This window comes from Diadema antillarum, unplaced genomic scaffold, assembly GCF_040938485.1.
Source record: "Diadema antillarum isolate AM-2024a unplaced genomic scaffold, OU_Dant_1.0 scf00000004, whole genome shotgun sequence".
In the NCBI taxonomy this organism is placed as follows: Eukaryota; Metazoa; Echinodermata; class Echinoidea; order Diadematoida; family Diadematidae; genus Diadema; species Diadema antillarum.
Genome location: NW_027270893.1, coordinates 1021502 through 1044635, shown reverse-complemented (window position 1 = coordinate 1044635; position 23134 = coordinate 1021502). Strand labels below are relative to the sequence as shown.

The window sequence follows — 23134 nt, the reverse complement described above, 5'->3', positions numbered from 1 at the left end:
TTTTGATGCAATCTTAATCAATTATACTTTTTAAAATGTAATACATCATGCTAATTTCTCCGTGATATCTAGATTTTCTTACGAGATGATGTTTTATACAATACATATTTGATATTTGATGCGTATAAGGCTACACATTTTTATCCGCGGGTAGGGAATCAAGTCCGATCTTGATTAACCCGCGACGCGACGCGCACGATCACACGGTACGCGGTGGTATAATAATATATACACGCTGTTTAGTAGTGTACGCCGCGTTCATTCGTGTACACGGCCGGGACAGCTGAGTGTTTGTCCATTCGCATGCGAGAAGTGGTGGAAATACTTCCTGAAAATAGCTGAAATTCATTTCACTGTTCCTGCCCGAAAGGTTAAGTTGCCTGCAGTCTATCGTATGTGTCTGTTCTTTTTAAAATCAGCGAGCTGAGAGAGCAGAACATGACGATCATTCAAATTCAGAAAGTTGTTTCTTGCAGCAGCGAGGATACGGTAAGCGAAGATTCACGTTTCTTTGTGCCGCAACTTCTCGCTTAGTGCGGGTCCACCTAAACGCGTCAGCAGCGGCGGTTGACCATGTACGTTCGTCAAGGTTTAGCACCATGTTTACAATCCAACCAACAAGGAGGTACCTCCTTGGTCCAATTCCCCTAACACTGCGTTTACACATAACTAAAGGGGTCAAAGGGCCAACCACAACCGGACATGGGGTGCGCAGATGTTGGTGACGAGGAGAGAGACGTCGGAAGCTATTTGTAGACGTTCAAAAAGTTGTCTTGTATAATTGCTCATGTCATGAATCAGTTCGGGAAACCCACTCACAAGGGGGGCCCCTCCTTATAAGTAACCCGTCCCCCTTATAAGTAACCCCGTCCCCCTTATAAGTAACCCCCGGGGCACCCCTTATAAGGAGTCTCCACGCTTTTTTGCAATGCAACGCGAAAATGAAAGGACTGCGGCAATTCGCTTGATTATGTCCATAAAGCTTCACAAGTTTCCTAGTTACTCACGAAATTTGAGCAAAATCGGTTTGAGGCATCATATCTAAAATCATGGATTTAAATGCGATGTCAGTGGTGCGAGTGGTACTCAGTCGCCACGTCTGCACTCAAGCATTGCCGCGCCGCCGCGCCTGGCGACACTCGCGCCAGTAATCGCTCGCATTACAGCATTCGCATGGGTCGTTTGACATCGCATTTAAATCCATGATTTTAGATATGATGCCTCAAACCGATTTTGCTCAAATTTCGTGAGTAACTAGGAAACTTGTGAAGCTTTATGGACATAATCAAGCGAATTGCCGCAGTCCTTTCATTTTCGCGTTGCATTGCAAAAAAGCGTGGAGACTCCTTATAAGGGGTGCCCCGGGGGTTACTTAAGGGGGACGGGGTTACTTATAAGGGGGACGGGTTACTTATAAGGAGGGGCCCCCCTTGTGAGTGGGTTTCCCGAACTGGAATGCATTTGTATTGTCCTGATGCCTGTGTGTGTGCTTATGGGTGAGCTGTGTACAAAATGTATCTGTGTTGAATGGCCCTACAAACAAAGTCTGAACTGAGCATCATCATAGTCATACAAAATTTGTAGGATGTAGATTCTACACTTTACATTAGTTCAGGTAATTCAGGTAAAAGCATCTGGTGCTAGTATGCTTTCGCACCTGAGTTTGTGCATGTTTGGAGATCATTTGACAATAAACAACTAGGTGCGAAAGTACACTCACTAGCGCCTACAACATGTAACCCTGGCGTGGGGCGCTGTTACAGTATGCGTTCAACAGGTTGGGATCGCTGTTGCGGTTAACTAGTTCCAAACATGTTTCTAACTGCTCTTGTTTCAACAGTTGAACAATATTAAATTTATTTAGAATGAAGATGGTTCTAGACCCTGTAGAAATTATCAAACTTTCCAGCTGGCTGGCTGAATTGATTGTTTCTGATTTACAATGATACAACTTGTAAAATTTTACTTCTTTTAACTTAAGATACATAATATAAAGTACTGTATACACTGAATATTTTGTGTGATTTTTATTTTCGCTAGTCAGGTGCATTGCTTTTCACGAAATTTATAAAGACACTTCTGTATGTATAGTGATACAACTGATTTGAAATATTCAGGGTAAAGAGCTTTGAAACTAAAGGTATGTCAGACTACAAAGTGTAGCAGACTCTTATGTACAATGTAAGTTATAGATACATTGATCATTATATTCTACAGGCTTTGTTTTAATTGTCGTTGCCCAATTATAGCTTCACTGCTCAGACAACCTTTTGAAAGGAGATTCCTACAAGAAATGGACGTGTGGCAGTGAAGGGGAAAAACAGGTCTCAGCCATACTCCAGCTTGAAAAGTCTACCAGAATTCACTCCATTGATGTCGGCAATGAAGCCTCTGCTTTTGTTGAGATTCTTGGAGGGAATGCTGCCTCAGATAAAGAAGACTTTCAGGTATTCATCAGGGGTCTAGGACAGTTTACCCCCTGGACAAGTACCCCAGATCATTCCCCTGACCCTAATCCTAATCCAAATCCTGACCCTAATCCTAACCCTCAAACCTAAATTCTAACCATAAACCTAACCCTAGCCCTAATCTCTTCTCTATGACCCTGTCTCTAACTGGTATTGTAATTGTCCTCAGAATAGAGGAGGGTAATTGTCTTGATACAATTCCTCAGCTGTAACTGAAAGGGAAATTCTACTAGAGTTGAAAGTTAGTCTGAAAAGAATGAGTACAGATTTCCTTGGCACAACAATGAAAATTTGATCAAAGTCGGATAAAAAATAAGGAAGTTATGAAATTTTGAAGTTTTCCTAATTTTTCCTTGAAACAGAAGTCTCTAACAGTTGGTATGAATATTAAATTGATTATAAAGTTATTATTCTCTCTTTTTCTTGCACAAGCACAAGAGGAGATCTGAAATTGTTTAGATGTACACTTTGTATGTTTGTTGTTTCATTTATTTTTACTGTAAATGAGCTTCAGCTCCAGTTGTATTGTACACTATAGCATGTACTGTAGGTGTGACTGCAATCTTGAACTGGGGAAAGTTTCTGAAATATTCTGTGAAAGGTGACAATCACTACCTGCATATCATGCAGTGTCAAAGGTGACAGATGATTTGAATATGAAAATGGCTTTTTGATTTTGATGAGCATGCATACACTATACACAGGTACACAAAATCTGCATTGATTTTATTTTGAATAGAATTAAGATGCAATTCTATGATTAACCTTATGAGCTATTTTTCCTGTCGATTTTGCTTTTGACTTTTATGGCCCATTCTTTGGGGATTATCTTTTATCAACTGTGTTTCATCATTATTTTTTCTTTTATTGTCCATTACTGCATCAAACAGGTGATTCTTGTAGCATCATCCTTCATGTCACCCATGGAGAGCAGGAACAACACCAACATCAACCGTGTCCGAATGTTCGGCCCTGAGAGTCTCTCCAAGGCAGTTGCTGACAAGAAATTTGACAGAATTAAGGTTGTGTGCACGCAGCCTTTCAACAAGGTCTGTTAATCCCTCATAAATGTTGTATCGGTTTGGGGAAAAAAAAAACAATGTCGACTTTGAGAGGATTCGACTGCAGTGTTTTTCCAAAGACTGTAAAATCAGAAATTTTTGTGTGCATTTTAATTTCGTGAATTTTGCAAGAGCCAAGATCTGTGAAATTACAATGCGTGTGGAGATTCTTGTCTACAATATGCATTCACAAAAATTTCAGGCCATGATGCCCCCCAGTCTTTTTATGGTTAAAACTGCTGCCTGAAAGGGCAGAGCTTTCAGAAAATGCCAAATACTACCTGGCGATCTGCACAGAAAAAGATTTTTTTTGTGCCAGTGCTGTATTTTATTTGTTAGAACAGGTGACATGTCAAGGTGTGTAATGCTGTTTCGTTATTTTTCTGCCAATCATGTGTAGCGCATCAAGTATGGTTTGTCATTCATCAAGTTCCATGGACCGCCAGGAAGTGGGGATGACCAACCCAGCTCCACGGTCACTCAGGTAAGAGCGCCATCTTGACTCGCAGTAAAGTCCACCCCTTTTACTAGGGATGTTATGGTATTGGTTGAGATGAAGATTCAGCTTTCTGCTTTTAGTGAGATACTTTAGAAACCACTTTATGAAATGTTCAAGAGCATACCATTTCTATAAAAATTCATAGTTTATTTGGGGAAAATTGTTTTAAAATGGCAGAGATATCCAAAAAACAAGAAGTTCCATCTCAACCAAAACTATACTATTCCTTTGTAAAAGTATCCAGAGGTGATTGCTGACTGCTTATTAGCCTTTTGCATGAGATCAATTTGAGTTCATTTTATTTTAGTGCAGTCACTCATGTCTACCAAAGGTTATTTTTCAGTGAGTCTGAGAAGAGGTAAAGATAAAACAAAGTTAAAATGAACGATGTTGTATACACAGTATTCATAATAAAAAGGATAACACATTAATCATACATCGTGATATCAATGAAACATTCTTTGATAAGTGGCTAACTATGGTATGAATTGAAATCATCAACTGTATTTTGAATAGCTAGAAAAACCAAGCATACATACTAAGCTTTATGATATGAAAATGACTACATAAACTCTAAGACAAACATAAAAACATTGAATGTGAAAGAAAATGAACATTATACAAAGCCTTATACAAAAATGGATAATAATTCAAACTTGCTGATTCTTCTTTTTTGTCTCGCCCACTGGAGGTGAAGGCGAGACTAAGGGATCCAAATGGTGTCCGTCCGTCGTCCGTCCGTCGTCCGTCCGTCGTCTGTCACAAATGTTAAAGTTTACCTGCAAGACTCTCTTACGACGCATAACTTGGCAACTGTTACAGCAATGGCAGCCACACTTGGGTGATAGAAGCACTAGGGGTATCTTCATGTTATGGTGTTGTCAGAGGTCATGTGATGATGTCAAAGGTCATTTGAGGTCATATATTAAAGAGTATGTGCAAGACTCTTTTGTATGTTAAAGTTTACGTGCAAGACTCTCTTTTGACAAATAACTTCACATAAGTTGCTTGGATTACAACCTAACTTTGGTCATAGATGCACTGGGGGTACCTTCATGTTATGGTGCCGTTGGAGGTCACAGGATAAGGTCAAAGGTCATTTGAGGTCATACATTAAAGTTTACTTGCAAGACTCTCTTATCACATGTAACTCGACACATGTTGCTACAATGGTAATCAAACTTGGGTGATGGATGCACTAGGGGTACCTTCATGTTATAGTGCCGTAAGAGGTCACATGATAAGGTCAAAGGTCGTTTGAGGTCATACGTTAAAGTTTACTTGCAAGACTCTTATCACATGTAACTCAGCACATGTTGCTACGATGGCAATCAAACTTCGGTAATGGTAGATGTCTCTTGGGAAATTGAAGGTAACCACAAGGTCAAAGGTTACAGACAGGGGTCAACGAACTTTTAGGGCCCAATGTTAAGTTTTTAGGGCGCATTTCGTTTATGGCTCATAACTTTTGATCCCTTTGTCCGTTTGTGACCAAACTTGGATGGAAGATGTCCCTTCGGGGAGGTGAAGGTCGTCACAAGGTCAAAGGTCACAGACAGGGGTCAACAAACTTTTAGGGCCCAATGTTATGTTTTTAGGGCGCGTTTTGATTGTGGCTCATAACTTTTGATCCCTATGTCCGTTTGTGACCAAACTTGGACGGTAGCTGTCCCTTGGGGAGTTAAAGGTCATCACAAGGTCAAAGGTCACAGAAAGGGGTCAACAAATTTTTAGGGCCCAATGTTAAGTTTTTATGGCGCGTTTCGATTATGGCTCATTACTTTTGATCCCTTTGTCCGTTTGTGGCCAAACTTGGATGGTAAATGTCCCTTAGGGTGTTGAAGGTCACCACAAGGTCAAAGGTCATAAGCAGGTCAATTAACTTCTGGGAGTTATAAAAAATATTAATTCCTTGTACGCAAATGGGCGAGACACAATTTGGCGATTGCCTTGTCTACACCCCCTTGCCCCTTCCACCCAGCAGACAACTCTTGGCAGGTTTAAGCTAAAGGATGAAGGCAGCAAGTCGTCCTTGTCGGTAGGCAGCTTCTTCAAGAGCCGGGAGAAAGAGAGTCCTGAAGCTCAGAAACCTCAAACTGGTATGACACAACATGATCTCATCCGCTTTGCCGACATGTTTCTCTAAAAAGACAAAAGATCTTTTACCATGATCTGGATATGCACTGACAGTGGTTTTGTTTTAGATCCATATGACTCTCCCCCCTTTTTTTTCTGTGATTGTTTGTGATAGATTTCATACATGTATAACCATGTTTGATTTCTTTTTCATAGATCCAAATATTGTAAAATCAGAAATTTTTGCTTGCATTTTAATTTCACAAATTCCATGAGAGGCAAGATTCGCAAAATTAAAAGGCATGCAAGTGTTCTTTTTTACACTATATGCATTGAATGCCAGTGCCAATTGGCAGAAATTTCATGCTGGATAAAAGACCACTGACTTCAATTCGAGAAGATTTCATGCCGTGAATATTTCTGGTTTTATGATTGATCGGACTGTGATAGGTAGTCAAATGTATCACACTGGTTGAAATGAAAGAAAAGGCATGGAATATACTATATCATGTGCTAAGAGTTGCTGTATAAAGGGGTTCCATGACAATTCCTGCTGTGACTATTGCTCCCGTGAAATATGTGCATGCTAAGCCAAATATGAATTCAACTCAAAAACATGACCCTAACTGTAATCTTATTCTTCCCGTCAAATTAAACCTAAAACCCTATCACAACTCTAACCCAAACCCTAAGTCCTTGGATAAAATGAGTCCAGAGCAATTGTCGCAGGAGCAAATGTTGTGTCACTTTATAGAGGAGAGTCAGGCTATTATGAGGTAATTGATACGTTTGTACTACAATTATGGTGACACATAAAATATCAGCATTGGTCACAAACTCTGCAGATATTAATTTTCTTCTTTGAAGTGAGGTTGCTTTCTCCTGTCTTATAAATATATTTACATACAGTCTGCCTATTCACTCTGAAGTGATGGATTGTTGGTATTTATCATCCCCATGTGTTATGCAACATAAATAAAAAAGAAGTGCAGTGTCATAAACTGAAAAAAAAAAGTTTGTGCATATGTACACTTACATGAAGTAATAACTACCAGGGGCAGATCAAGGAATTCCGTAAAGGGGAGAAACCTTTGCAAAATAAAAGGGGTGCATGCCCCCCCCCCTCCATTTTTTCTTTTTATATCTTTTGTTTTAACAAAAAATAAAGAGGGGGCGCGCACCTGGTGTGCCCCCCTCTAGATCTGCCACTGACTACTGTGGGGATCTACTAGTTTAAAAAGATGTGTGATGTTTTTCTGACCGAATGAGTTTAACATTGATGGAATGGGGTTTATCACTCAGCTGCAGCAGCTGTGAGGGCAGCATCCAATCAGACAAGCTCTTCAGCAACCACCTCCCAAGCTACATCGTCATCTCCTCATGCCACCCAGCAGGTGAGAGAAATGAAGACTATGCTCTATGCCAAAACATACATGTAGTTCTCAGAAGGACTTCAAATTCATCTTCCACCATTTGGAATTTACTTGTAATACATCAAAAGGGTCTGGCATGAAACTTACCAGACTCAGGTGCTTTATGCCGTCACGCGTGATGACTATTGAAATGCTATAAATACATGGATGTCCATCGCAAATGAATGAATGCTTGTATTTTCGGCCTGCTTGCTATTTCTCAAAGCTTTGTCAGGTATCTCTGTACACAAGACAAGAATATGAAATGGAGAAGAAAGGGATTATTTTGATGAATTTTGAGAAAGCTTGTGTGTGTATGTTCCTCTATTGTTTTCTGGAAATGATTTTCACATGTTTGGAGCTTTTGTCTGGTATCAAAACTTCACAACTCCTGTTCTGTTAAACAGCCTTCAGTCAAGAGGAGACTTTCAGATGAAGAAAAGAAAGAAGTGACGAAAGGGGAAAGCTCTTCCAGTAAGTCTCATGGAGATGCCAAATCTTCAGTAGAGCCACCGTCGAAGAAGACAAAAGGTGATTTTTTATGCCTCCGCCACGAAGTGGTGCCGGAGGCATTATTATTCAAGCCTTTTTTTTCAGCAGCTTTCATGGTGCATTGACATTCTTAATTTTCTTTGTTTTTCTCTGTCAGTGTCTACCTACATTGCTCAGCTTTTCTCATCCAACTTGTACTACCGTACTTTAAGACTGGAATTGTATAAAAGTAATACTACATTGTATATAACTTCACTGATCATTAAAGAAACTGCATTATCAAAAGTTAGACTGTTGACTTCCGTAGCCAGTGAAGGGTGCATGAGAATTATATTGTGTACTGATGTCCAATGTTCACTTCCAGTTATGGGGAGACCCCCCGATAATACAGTTCACTCCTTGCTTGTAGATCTTGATGAGACTGATGAAAAGTTTTCAACGGAGATGATGCAAAACTTTGAGGACATTTGCGAGGGAGCAAAGTGACCAAGCAAGGGGGGGGGGGGGGAGATGTGGGTATCCTCACCATCCCACATGGGAGCTTTTGCGTGATTTTTAGAATTAAATTTCCACGATCTGGTGCACATTTTTGTTTAGCGTGTGCATCTTCACTGTGTACATACTATGGGGGTGAGTGATAGACCCATCACTGAAGGGTGTAGGAGGGGGTATCCCCCTTTTATTGATTCCATTCACCCTTTGGTCGACACCCCTGTTAAAGTCTGTTTTTCATAAATCCTGATCTCTGTAATACCTTTGCTGCCCACAGACTCATCAAAAAAGCCGGCGACCGGTGAAGCCTTCAGCAGCCTCATGAAGGGCGTGGTCTTTGTCCTGAGTGGCTTCCAGAATCCACTGAGGGGCGAGCTGAGGCAGAAAGCCAGTGACATGGGGGCACAGTACCGGGGAGACTGGGGACCAGGATGCACACATCTCATGTGAGAATCTTTTGATACTGCTTTTTTTTTTTTTTTAACTCCTCTTCCAGGAAGTGTCACCAGAGAGAGTATGTTTTCAAGCTGTCCCTCTGTCACTCCTTATGTCCATAATTATTTTTGTGGATGACTCAATGTAAGAACAATTTGAGTTACCAAAATGAAACCTGGCATATGTGCAAATGTGTTTGTGTACCCAAAGGATGAAGCTGAGCCTAGCAGTTTGTAATTATTTGGAGAAAGTTGTGTGCGATGGGGTCAAAGTCGAGGATCAATGTTTTGTCCAGTTTTGTGAAACTGTCGTCACGCATTGTCAAGGTGTGGTGTAGACCCATTGGGAGAATAATGCGATATAGCGGAGGAATATCATTTGCAGCACTAGCCACACTTCTAGTTCAGTTTTTTTTATTTGATCAAGTGTGTAGTACAGGATACATATAGAATCAAAAAAATCCCCCTGCATGTAATCCTCTCATGAACAGAATGATCAGTAAATTCAGCCCTGTTTCAGGATTTGTAGGCTTGCTGATTAATATTTTGGGTTTCAAACCCAACGACCAATGTAGTTTCTGAAGTGTGATAATTTGACAAGGTTCTCCCTGACCACACTCAACCATGGCAATGACTATTAGATTTCTTACTGTCAACCAACTTTGGTTATCAGCAAACACACCAATGCAGAGTATTCCTCATGCTTGGAAAGTGTATGACAGTACTGTACTTGGTGTCAGAATTTTAATGGGGAATGAAACCAAAATAAATATGAGGGCTGAGTGAATGCAGCAATATTATTAGAACACATCAGTGAAATATTGAGAACGATGAGATAATCCATTCAAAAGTTGTGAATCTTTAAAGTTTTGATGCCACCCTCGCTGTATTGGAAGACTACTAGTTCGTGATGCTGCATGTGAAAAACATTACAAAGAAAATATGAAGAAAAATCAACATATTTCCACTTGTCTAGCACAATAAAAGGAGCACTTGAATTGCCTCTTTCAGAAAGCAGTGAGAATAATATGACCCTCACCAAAATGACAGTGACAAGTTGAGGGAATGTGTACTTTTTTAAATTTAAGAAAAGAATTAAATTTTGAGGAATTTTCATCGTCTTTCTTTATGTCATTCTCCTTTTGATACGTCACAATCTGTGATGGTCTTTTCGCCCTGCAATGGCAGCACAAAAACTTGAAAAATTCACAATTTCTGATTGCCCAATTTCCCTCAGACTTTCACTGATGTGATCTACTTAACAGTGCCACATTTACACAATCTGCATTTTTATGTGTTTTGGGGTTTCATTTCCCTTTATATATGTTGTGTATCCTCTCTCTCTCTCTCCCCCCACAGCTGTGCTTTTGCCAACACACCCAAGTTCAACCAAGTCAAGGGCAAAGGGAGGATTGTGAAGAAGGAATGGGTTACTGATTGTTACAGGAAGAGGATGTTGTTGCCATGGAAACGGTAATCGATGATTTTTAGATATTTTTCATGTCACATATATTCTGCGTTTGAAGGATTTCAAGACAGCATGTTGCCCTATACTCTCCTCCTCTCTCTCTTTATCTAAACAAATATGGAGAATGTTCCTTTTCCACGAGTGACAAAACGGCTCAAGACATGATGTTGTTTACTGATGAAACTTTTGCCAGTGGACATTGATATATTTATGTTTGTTTTTCCCTGTAATGTCATACTGACTTACAGTTTGTTCAAGAGAAGGAAGATGATATCAAACTGGGCTAAGATGGCCTTCCTCTGAGATAAAGCCTGGAATATTGTTCTTGTAACAAAAACTACTAATGTTGGAAGCTAAAGCTTCTAAAATTTGGCAAAACTTGGCGCACATAAAAAAAAAAGAGTTTGTTTCTGGTAATTGGAAAATGTTGTATCTCACGAAAAATGCAACAATCATGTTGTTGTTTTTTGTAAGTTTTAAGGGGGAAGTGTTTATAAGGTTTCCTTTATTATTTTTTTTCACACTTTCATGACTTCCGCGATACCTTCAAAAATGGGTGATGAATTTACCATCTCTTTTGTATTGTGACGAAACTTTTTTAGTAACTTTGCCATGGCCCTAATAAGTAATTATGGTGTGAAGTAAAGCTGGTTAACAAGTTTTATCACATGCACATATTACATCATAATCATGGTGTCTTGACATTTTTGTAATGAACTGCAGATACCAGTTGACGAATTTGGCAGATAGTTCGAGCGACGACAGCCGATCAGAAGATGAGGAAGCAGTGGAAACGCCTGTCAAGGCCAAGCCTTCGCCTAAAGAAAAATCAAAAGGAACAACGCCAACTCCTAAAGTATGCACACGAAATGTTTGATTATGAAATGTTTCTTACCTCGATTGTGTACTGTCAAATTGAGAGTACGCAGACCTTTCATCTGACAAGGAACTAGTATGAAATTAAAAGCACACAATTATTTTTCCCTTGCTATGTATTCGAAACTCTATGATATATCAGGATTTGGTGGGATTAAACACACATGAAATTCATCTCACCCAGCAGAGTGCAAAAAGGTCACTCATGAAAATTTCCACTGTTACAGTAATATATTAATATATGACTTTTCTGTGAGGATGTTTTTGAACTTATGACTTTTATTTCCTTTTCTCCCAGAAAATAGTAATAATTTCTTGTTGAAAAGAAAGAAAGAATTGAACTCCTTGTTTGTGTGTTTGTATGTGTGCTGCCGAGGACAGGGCACTCCTGTTATAACGATCAAAATTTTGTTACAACAAAGTAAAAGTTCAGGCCTCGAAATTATCATCTCTGACATTTACAGTGCGAAATTCCCTGCGGTTTTTTTTGTAACAAAATTTTGATATAATGAAAGAAAACTGCCAGTCCCAAGGACCTAATTATAACAGGAGTCGTCTATATGAAACATGCTGACAGTGTTTTGGGGCCCACCTTGTGGAAGGACTCTACTCGTACTGGTCCTACCTTGGTAGCTAGTACATGCGTGCAAATAATGCGCATCAGTAAAGGCATTATTAGTAGGAATTACCTACATGGGGTACCTTGGAACAGTCTAGCAAGCCCTAGGCATGCTGAGGGTGTTTGGACTGTTTTAAAGGTACCAAGTGTGGGTAGTTATACTAACGTCCTAACAAAATGATGGTGTGTTATTTGTTTTATAAAATGATGAAACAGATCAGTCCTACTTCACAGTTCTTGTATTTTTTCAGCCCAAAGAATTTCAAATAAAGGTGTTGTAATTTATGCGACAGCCATTTCAGTGATAAAATCTTGCCCGGTCACTATCACAACATGAAAGTGCTAATAACCGGTCAATCTAATTCACTTGTGATTGGTCATGAGCAAAATTATGCAATAGGCAAAAATATTGCCTGGTCTGATGTGAGCTCTCCACCAATCATCTGATTAGGATCTGCCTCATTATTTTATGATATTCCATACCTAACATGAGGCCTAAATCTCCATTCCTCTTCACACACATTAAAAAAAATAATAATTAAAAAAAAATGAATAAATGGAAAGAAAGAAAAAGACTGACCCTGACTGTGATCTCAATAAATTTCAGAAATCCAGCAAGGAAAGTGACGCCCGCCTTGCCCCCGAAGACGATGATGGAAACGACACGGAGCCTCTGGCAGGAGACTCTTCAGGAGAGGATACAGAGGACGAGATTCAAAGGTTGGCCATTAACTCGTTTATGGCGAGCTGATTTTGCTATAACATGCATTTCCCATAGACGCATGCACAAGTTTACTTGAGACTGGTATTCAAAGGGTTAAGATCATGAGTGTGTCTGTATGTCATGGTCACAGCTGACTCTCTTCAAATTTTAGGTAGCAATCCAACAATTATGACATATTGGATGGCAAGGACTAGGATACCAGAGAATATTGACCCTTACGAGAGCAATATTCCATGGTACATATTCTGTGAATTACACTGTAAAGCTATCCATTTTATTATGTATACACTGTATTATCTATAATCATTATCTCGAGAAGGCAGTGCTCACCCAAGCATGAATGCTTTTGGACTTTTTGATGCTACAATGTATAAGAGACCTTCAGCTATTACCACATGTATAAACATTTTGCAAGAGTTCAGTATTTTTTTATTTTTTTTATTTATTTATTTATTTATGTATTTATTTATTTATTTATTTATTTATGTATTTATTTATTTATTTATTTATCTATTTTATTTATTTATTTATTTTATTTATTAATTAATTAATTTATAGTTATTTGTTGTTGTTGTTGTTTTTTTTTTTTTTTGGGGGGGGGCACTCTCTATAAAGGATTCCCAATGATTTCCAACTTTGTACTCTCCAGGGGTTTGATTTGGGTGTGAGCTCTTCACATTATGACACTGTTCTTTCATTGCATAGCAAAGAGTCCTCATATATGATCAATTACCTCTTTCCAGAGTTCGCAACAAACCTACAGAAGACCCTTACGGTGGTTCAACTGACGAGGAAGAGGACTCAAAACCGAAGGCTTCCAATTCAAGCCCGGGCGATGTTCCAGATCTTCCCGATTTCCTGAGTGGCAAGCATTTCTTGCTTTATGGAAAGTTTGACCCGGAAGAAAGACGTCAGGTCAACCGATTTATTGTTGCCTTCAACGGGTAAGAAGACCATCTATCAAATTTAAAAAAAAAACACAAAAAAACTACTGCTTTATGTAAAGGATGTATTTTTCTGAGTGAAGCTAAACAAGATTGAAGCCTAATATTTTTCAGCCGGCCATATGTACTATTATCAAAGTCGTTTTGAAACGAATAGTATCACACATGTAAAATTGAATTCAGCTAATCCTGAGAGTTGGTTCATACTTTTTTTGCTGGGGATGCATCTGGCATTGTAGATATCAGCTTTGTGAATGTAAACTTTCTCCTGATTTTGACTCTCTTGTTTATAAATGATTACTGATTTGAAATGAGCATTACTTTGCCCTAAAGTTCACATACATAACATTTCCATTTCATCATTTTCATTTGAACTAACTTAATGCTGTTGAGGAGACTCAATGTTTTCTTATTATGCGACTCAAAGATTGTTCAGACATTGCTTCTGTAGATGAAGTAAATCCTACTAAGTGGTAGTCAACAGTCTAAACAGATAAACGTTTTAGAATAGAAGCTCATGATTATTCCCGTTACAGTAGGGAAATATATCTAGTTTGCAGATGCTGTGAGATCCCATATTCCCATATCCCATAATCCCATATTTTTAACAAAATTGCTGATCTGTGATTTGATATTTTTTCTGTTTTTTTCCTCACCCCACCCCCAAGATTGGTTGAGAACTACATGAGCGACCAAGTCAACTATGTCATCACTAATTCTAGCTGGGATGATTCTTTTGAACAGGTAATGTGCTCTCACTGGTGACACAACATTTGCTCCTGTGACAATTGCTCAGGTCTTATTTCATCCAAGGACTTAGGGTTAGGGTTAGGGTTAGGGTTGTGATAGGGATTTAGGTTTAGTTTGATATGAGGATTACAATTGGAGTTAAAGTTATGTTTGTGGGTATAATTTATAGTTGGCTTAGCATGCAGAAATTTCATGGGAGCAGTTATCGCAGGAGCAAATGTCATGAAACCGCTCTCACCATAGAATCAGTTGTCTGTTGATTTGATTCATACAGCCATAAAGAGAGTAAAGATTTCCTTCTGGCCTTCACTTTATCAATTGATTTGTCAATGTAGATGTATGGTATATATGTACACATTTAATAACCATGAAAATCTGCAAAAATTTCACTCTGATATCCAGTGTTGCAATACAAAATTTAGCTTGTATGTACATGTAGAATAACTATCAACCATCAATTACATGATAATGTAGTCTCACCTTGTGTTTAGAAACTTATACACATTCTATTCAATTCACAAATGATTATCATCAAGAACTACTCATTTGAACATGCTCCAAAATGTATATTTTCTCCTATTTATCAATTAATGTTTTTCTTTTCTTAAAAAATGTTGATAACGCAACTATTTATTTGTGCTTTCATGTTTTGTTTTTAGGGGTTGTCACTGAATTTTCCATATCTTGTTTTTTCTCCCTTTTGCAGGCCCTCGGAGATAACTCCTCATTGACCTTTGTGCGACCCCGTTGGCTTTTTGCTTGTAATGAGAAACTCAAGATGGTGCCTTATCAACCGTACATAGTTGTCCCAGCCAACTAGTCTTATGGACAGTCACTTATCACCTTGTCATTCCAGCAATCTATTGTCTGTATCATAGAATTTCCTTGTATCGAAAGGTTTTTGTATTTGTTAGGACATACACTTGTATCATAGAATGGTAAACAATACCTTTGACACTCACTGAGGGATGTCTAGAATGGAAATACGTATCTTTATCACTTTCTCTCTCGTGCTTCTGTCAATCAGGGTCTACTCGGCTGGTTCATGGTCAAGAGTGGTCTGGAGGAGCCGGCCAAGCATGACATTCCTAGGGTCAGTCAGTACCGACTCGCTGCCCATCTCGGTTCGGCCTTCCTCCTCTACTCCCTCATGCTGTGGGGAGGCTTGACACAGGTCCTGAAACCACTTACGGTAAGAAAGTCCAGCTATAAGCCAATACAGAACATTCCTCTCAGTGGTAGTGAGCAAGCGTTAGTCAGAACCAGAGACAGAGCTTTAGTTGTGCGGCTGTATACTATGTGGCTCCTTCAGTGCTAACATTCACTATTAACCCGTTGAGGACGGACTGATTTTGATACAACATGCATTTCTCATAGACAGGTACTCGAGTATACTCAAGACTCGTCCTCAATGGGTTAAGTCTCAATCTATATGTAACTTGAAATCTTTGAAGGTTTCTGTGGCTGTAGAGCATTGGGTAGTAGAAGGCTTAATGATGCGCCTTGTATTCTTTCTTGAGTATGTATGTGGCCGTGAAACTTATATGGAACTTCTTAGCAAAGAGTCCTGAGACATCAACTTCTTGGTCACTTTCAAGCAGGAGGTGCAACACATGAAGTCATATCAAGCTTGTTCTAGTTGGAAAAGTCTGTTGTGAGTGAACTCTAGGGTATCTTTACTTGCACAAAGCATCTTAGCTTTTGATAGATATAAGTCTGGTGTTGTGCTAGTGGAAGATGATATTTGCAATGGAAAAAAAACAGATACGAGCTGAGTCCACATTTGCACACTTGTAGGAGAGTAACTGCTTTCCCAATGAATGAAGTGACAATAAACTTTCTATGAATGTAAAATACCTTCCTATGTTACCATATGCATTCTTACAAAATCCTATCCCTATGTTGTGTGTGACTGGTTTCTTTAAGCTCAGACAACATATGATGCAAACTTTAATGGTAGGGAATGATGTTAATCATTAAGACACAACTGTCTTTTTGTAAATTGTGAATAATTGCAACTTTAAACTTCCAGTGTCATTACCATCATCATCTTTAAAGTATATTTGCCCCTAATACCAAAAGTTAACTCTTGTCACATACAGTATTGTGCCCTCAGTACTGTGTCAATCTCTCTGTGTAGATGCATATATCTTTTTCTCTCTGTATTTCTTCGTGGTAGATTCCCAGCAGCAAAAACCTGTCACTGTTGAGGAAATGTGCCCATGGATCAATGGCAATCATCTTCACTACTGCTCTTTCAGGTAAAATCACAACTTGACTACTACATCTGACATTAAAAGCAGTTTGTAGCAACTTGTTTTTTTTTTTTTACATTAGTGGAAAAAGACAAACAAACAACAACATAAGATGTCAGTTCTTGGGGCTGTTTCACTTAACTTTTAGATTGAACCTAAGTTCAATTCAACTGATCTTTGGGTCAGTTTTGAAATCAGTCAGCCCTCAGAAGTTAGGTACTGTTTCACTAAGCCATTTGGAAACAGTATCTTGCACCCACCTTACCACATTCTAGAATACATCTTGAATGTCTATATACTAACAGATATCCTTCCCAACTAGATCTGAATCTGTCCTAACTTTCAGTGTATGTTTGGCTTGATATAGTTCCCATTTTAGCAGAACAGGCCCTGCTGCCAAAGAATTACTTGTGAGTCTGCTTTTGTCCAATCATTCTCAACTGAGGAGAGGACACTAGCTTGATGAGAAATTAAGTTTGAGTGTACCAGGTGTGTGGGAGGAATATTAGAGATAGTCAGGGATTGCATGAGACCAGAGCCTGCCTTGTAAAGCACTGATGTGAGCTTCATTTGATAGTTGAATGACCTAATGAAAGACATTGATTTTTGGAATACACTTACACATATGAATAGTTTGATGGCAAAATTATTTAAGTCCATTCTTGTCGATTTGAGATATTTGTAATTAAAGCTGCTTAAAAAAAAAAACAAGATACAAGATTTTCCAATCAGAATAACAAGAATATTCCATGCTTATGTAACAAGCGAGGTATTACTGGAAAAGGGTGTATTTTGCTCTAAAATTGAGTGACATAGTGACATGTGAATGAAATAGTCTGCATTGTCAACATTAGTGTCTTATTTATCATTATCTAATTTTCATATCTTTGTACAACAGGAGCTTTTGTTGCAGGTCTCGATGCTGGCCTGGTCTACAATTCCTTTCCCAAGATGGCTGACAAATGGATTCCAGAGGATGTCATGGCCTTTGACCCCAAGTACAAGAATATCTTTGAGAATCCAACCACTGTCCAGTTTGACCACAGGATTCTAGTGAGTCTCTTTAAATCTTTGACTGTTCAATTCCCTGGTATGCGTATAATCCTGCTACCTCTAAAACACTGAATGATCGGTGCTTATTAAGTCAATTTGTCAATAAGTTGCAGTAAACTCCTTTCTTGTCTCAACCTTCACTTGAAATTGGTGCTTTCATTTAAACTGATAACTGTGTGAAGACGAGCAGTGGCAAAATGGCTGACAGAGCTTGAAATTGGGAAATCCCCCAGCTGTTTGTTTGCTGCCTTTTCTACCAGCAAGATTTGTGTTGCATCAAGCGGCTATTGTAAAGCAGATAGTGAGGCAAGTAGAGATACTGTCAAAAAAGGCAGTTACTTTGTACAATGATGATAATGATAGTATGCCCTTGTAAAGCACGGTGTCTGTCACTATAATGCAGCATGCTTTTACTGTTCCTCAGTATAATCTTTCTTGCAGAGAAATGATTCTAGGTGGTAAACATTGTAGCTAAATTATATTGTAGATAATTGTGCTAATTTCATCATGGCTATTAAATTACCAGATTAGGCAGTCACTAAGCAATATGTTAATGCCAATGTTTATCATGCTGTGTTCATAGCAGCTTGTGTGACTTCTTTTCGGTTGTTCATAAACACAGGGCACAGTGACAGGGCTGACTATCACTTCCCTGTGGCTGCTAGCCAGACGAGTTCCTCTCCCATCCCGGGCCAGGCTGGCTGCCAACTGCATGGTGGGAATGGTTGGAGTCCAGGTGAGGCAGCCACTTCTGGCTTTACGCTAGATCCACAGCATTAATTATGTGTCACTTGACTGCTGCATTTCAGTGGAGACTGCTGATGTGTATTTGAAATAACTGAAGAAAAATCCAGGACTTTTTCATTGCGTTGACATTTCAAGTTGGTGTTGCATAAGAAGACAAATCGTGTTTTACATGATTTGTCCACTTATGCAACATCAATTTCTGCAAGGTTTACTGGAGCGGGGCATAGGATTGGAGTGGGACATGGTTGGATTGGGGCTGGGGATGGGAAGGGCATGGGGACTAAGATGAGAGTGAGTGAGTGAGTGAACACACATAAAGAATGTCATGGTAAATAAAGAAATAGGTTAAAGAAGGAGTGAATCTTTGTTGGTTTTGAATAGTTTGCTAGCTGGCCTGTTGGAGCTGCTCATGAATCACTCTCCTCTCCCTGAGAGAATTTTTAGCAGATCTGTATAAAGTAGCATCAATTCTATCCTGCATTCATAGTCTGCAAAAGTGAGTAAGTGTATCCCCATTAACTCCTTTTATTACCAGCCACGATTACAAAGTGCAAATGCCCGTATGGTCCGTGCATGTCAAAGTGTATTTTCTTTTCACCCCAGATAACCCTGGGCATCTGCACTCTGCTGTATTACGTCCCCACTTCCCTGGCCGCGGCCCACCAGTCTGGATCACTCACTCTTCTGTCGCTGGCGCTCTGGTTTGCTCATGAGCTGCGCAGGATACCCAAATGAGAGGACCAGGACCCTTGATCCCAGCTGAGTCTGGACTAAATGGGAGAACAGGACTTTGTCTGGACTCCAAAAAAAAAAAGATGGTTCCCTCAAGTCGGACTTTCTTAACTCTGAAATTGTGGACCATGGAATGTGATGTGAATTGTGGCATTTATAAGATATTTTCTGTATTCACTCACCAGGTCTACTCCGAGGTAGACTGAGTGACTCTAGTTTTCCTTGCAGTCTGTCATCCTTTCAAAGATTTGAGACAGGGAGTGTTATTGGTATAAATGGATATCACACTGATGATGAGTGTCTATGATCAATCTTACTGAAGTTAAATCCAAAGGGACTGAAGTAAGTCCTTCAACCTACGTGAAGTTTGACTTACACATGTTTATATCCATCTTGCGTGGAGTTTGACTCTGTCAATTTTTTTCACTTACTGTATGTGAGGATGACTTCCCCTTTCTGAAAATTGTTCAGTCAAGTACATGCATTGTTTCAAGTGTCTAAAACTCAAAAAGTAGCTACAATGTTGGGATGCTTTCTTCAGGATGATTGACCATTTGTGTACTGAGAGACCTTCCCAGCTAGCTACATGCATTCACATGCAATATGTATGAGGATGTCCCATACGTAACGCATTTGTCCCATACGTAACATTATTTTAATGCCTAATAGAATATATTTCTTTTACTGTTTTTTTCTTTTTTCTATGGTATTTAGTTTCTCTAAACAATAAATTAGAACTTTCCAAAAGGGCATTAAAATATCCATAGCAATTTCAGAGAAAACCTAAAAAAATGACCTCAATTTGTTACGTATGGGACATCTCATGATAAGACACGAGCTAATTTGCATAATCATTTGCATAATCCCTAAATTTTTATACCAAGTTAAACTATTTGATGAACTTCTTATGTCCACATATTAATCAAATATCATTTGCTTTCCTTTGAATTAATATGAATTTTTATAAATGTCCCATACGTAACGCTGTGTTTCACATTTATGCAAATGAAGCCCTTGAAATTTGCATAAACTTACATAATATCATTTTTTCCTCCATGGAAATCAAAACTTCAACTCATAAGCTTCAAAATGATACCAAACACATCAATGTTGAGCAAAGATGAAATTTTGCCTTCGGAGGGGACCTTATCTTGGACTTGCCCTTAGGCAAGAAGTCAAACAAATTTGTAACGCTGTGGTCTCATTTCAAATCAAAGATAGCAATCCCTGCTTTTGAATGTACGCTTCTTGTAGCGACAGCCAATCAGGAAGGAGGATTCTTATCGTTACCATGGCACTTGCCATTGCAGCAAGAGCTGTTACCATAGCAACTGTCTATGAAATGGAGCCCAGACGCTAGTCTGGAAACACCGTCTCTGTATTCATACATAATCGCCCCTTTAAATAGTTCAACTCTGTGAAGAAGTGCCCTTCTTTCTTCTAAACCTCTCTTGATTGATGGTAAAATCACTTCTCTCCAAACCCCTCCCCCTCCTCCACACTTCCTTACAAGCGTCATCCTTTAATATCTGCCTGAAAACCTGGAATTTCCCAATTTTCCACTTCATTTGGCGAGACCACGCTCGCATGACGTTAATAGGGTTGAAAGCTCGTTCATTTGCATCGATAACGTGGCAACGAAGCATTCTCCAGCCTCATATTCTTCCTAAAGCTTTCTTTTTCTTTAAAATGCAGTGTTATAGGTGGAATGACGCTGTGTTCCACCAAACAATGTCCTCAAAAAACAAAACAAAACAAAACAAAACATTGCAAAACGAAGGAAAATCTAACCAAGTGAAGATAATGAAGGCATAAACCTATTACACTTTTAACAAGTCTGTAAACTTGAAACAACTGACTTTGACAATGTGTAAGTCATTTAATGTTGGTTTGCCACTCCTTATTACAGTGAGTCCATCATATAACAGTGTCGATCTCACGCTGAAATGAGTCCTTATTATGCGACAGAAGTGCCTGGAAATTATGTTTCATACGGTACAACCTCTCTAGTATCTGACAAATCCTGAACTTTCACAGAAAAAAGAAAGATAAAGGAAACATCAGACCCCTCCCTAACAAACACATTGTCTGTCTGTTGACACAGGCAATCCAAGGACAGTGTTGCCTACTGTCCATAGTCCCACATATTGGCTTTTACCGCCTTGACCGAAGTGCTGCTAATTGGCACGTTGACCCGCAATCTGACTTTGCAAGACCTCTGAGGGGACAGTCAACCCAGAGTTGCCGGCCTTGTGAGTCTGGGTTGTGACATCTTATTTTGAAATGATACCAAATACTGAGCCCAGAAGCGACGGAAGAGTGCGAAGATGACAAACTAATCCCAAGGAAAAGCCTCGTCGGTCACTACTCACTCCCAGCACGTATGAAGACACAGCCATTAATCCTCAGAAAAGACAAACACAGCATGTGAGGCAAACTATAATTTGACGCTGTAAAAAAAAAACATTCTTGCATTTTTATTCATCAATGTTTTGAATTATGAACCAAAAACTCAAATGTATGCACACACCAAAACTGTCATCAATACAATCCCCTTAATTTCTTAATCCAACAAGTGTCCATACACATCTATGCTATCAAAGAAACAAAGAATGTGCATGCAGGGAATAATTTTCCTGGTATCGCATCGCAATTTGCTATGCATTTTTACACCGCTGCTACACAAACTAACTTTTGTGTAGCAGTTTTCTTACATAGAAGTGTACAGGATATCATTGAAGATATTTTTCACCAGCTGAAATTGCTAATCAATTTGAGTTTGAAAATTATTCCATGGCATGTACAAGTGTACACATTGCAGCTTGCGTTTTTACCAGAGATAGATTAGCAACCATGGATGACATGAACTGCATGTGTCAGTCTGCAAAATTTAGACCAGGTCTGTTCCTATTAAATCAGTGGAGGAAATGTTCTTTCAACTTGCAGGCTATGCTGCACCTACGTTGTATACCATACACCGATTGTGCCTGTATGTGTGTCTGTGTTCTGTGTTGTGTGTTGGTGTTTTGTGTTTGTGTCAGTGTTTGTGTCAGTATTTCTTACATTAAGACCATGGTGTAGTGCATAAAGTGCAGGTAGGATCTGAAAGGTGAAGTTCTCATCCTGACATCCATGGCGAGATAGCGTAGCTCTTCACTTCGGTCCAGTTTATATCGCCTGTATGTAATCCCTTACGCATTCCAAAACTGCCTCTTAACACGCATTGCATTTTACTCCAGCAAATGGAAGGGGGGGGGGGGGCGAGGCGGGAGTCCGACAAACTCTGTACTCACCTGTCCAAAGGACCCCTTGCCGATGAGCGAGTCGATCTCGTAGCGGTCGTTCCACTTCTCCCCGTTCTTGATGATGTAGTCGTAGTTGTCGTCGTCGTAGCCGTCATTGTAGAGCCGCTTCTCCTTCTTGTGGCTGGTGTCATCCCCCTGGGCTGGTAGAGCTCGCCGCTTCTTCTTGGCATAGTACACCTGTTTGGGAATACAATGATCAAAGTGGGTCAGTTTTTTGCTCTGTTTTCCCCTAAAAAAAAAATAATAAAAAAATAAAATAAATCAATAAATAAATAAATAAATACATACATACATAAATAAACAAACAAATAAATAAACAATAATCTAGAATGGATAAAATAAAGAAATGAATAAAAACATGAATAAATGGGGCACCGCATAACGCTTTTGGTTAGATATTTTTTTTCCGACAAACTGTTATAAGCTCCTGAAATCCTTGCATCTGACTGGCCGAGAGCAAATTTGTCAGAAAAAAATACCCGCCACCCTCCCCACCCCCCCCCACCCGAAATCAGGGTCCCCATTTCATAAAAGACGTTACCATAGCAACTCGTACTAGAGTAGCAACTTCCCATGGCAGCAACCAATTAGGATGAAGCATTCTTGTCATTACCATGTCACTTTTTAATGTAGCGAGACTTGCTATCACAGCAAACTTTTTGATGAAATGAGGCCCACTGCATGTTTTTTACAGCATTCTATTATCAGGAGCTACAATGTATGGTGG

The 23134-nt window shown here is 39.2% G+C and overlaps 3 protein-coding genes across 3 annotated transcripts in view; 2 read left to right on the top strand and 1 right to left on the bottom strand.

Moving 5' to 3' along the window:
- Positions 1-332: 332 nt before the first annotated feature.
- LOC139744562 (DNA repair protein XRCC1-like) lies at positions 333-15223 on the top strand. The gene is made up of 14 exons (XM_071655029.1): positions 333-489; positions 2250-2447; positions 3359-3517; positions 3930-4013; positions 6013-6127; positions 7401-7498; positions 7924-8047; positions 8778-8946; positions 10294-10407; positions 11126-11258; positions 12505-12617; positions 13365-13565; positions 14234-14309; positions 15022-15223. The coding sequence occupies exons 1-14, from the start codon at positions 439-441 to the stop codon at positions 15133-15135; spliced, it is 1749 nt and encodes a 582-aa protein (XP_071511130.1). The 5' UTR covers positions 333-438; the 3' UTR covers positions 15136-15223.
- LOC139744455 (heme A synthase COX15-like) lies at positions 15140-19105 on the top strand. The gene is made up of 6 exons (XM_071654925.1): positions 15140-15184; positions 15343-15507; positions 16495-16576; positions 17469-17623; positions 18246-18359; positions 18974-19105. The coding sequence occupies exons 1-6, from the start codon at positions 15140-15142 to the stop codon at positions 19103-19105; spliced, it is 693 nt and encodes a 230-aa protein (XP_071511026.1).
- Positions 19106-22332: 3227 nt separating this feature from the next.
- LOC139744349 (uncharacterized) overlaps positions 22333-23134 on the bottom strand; it is a 90878-nt gene continuing 90076 nt past the window's right edge. Inside the window, exon 5 of the mRNA XM_071654824.1 lies at positions 22333-22584. Within this exon, the coding sequence (XP_071510925.1) occupies positions 22333-22584 (252 nt within the window). The remainder of the gene's footprint in view (positions 22585-23134) is intronic.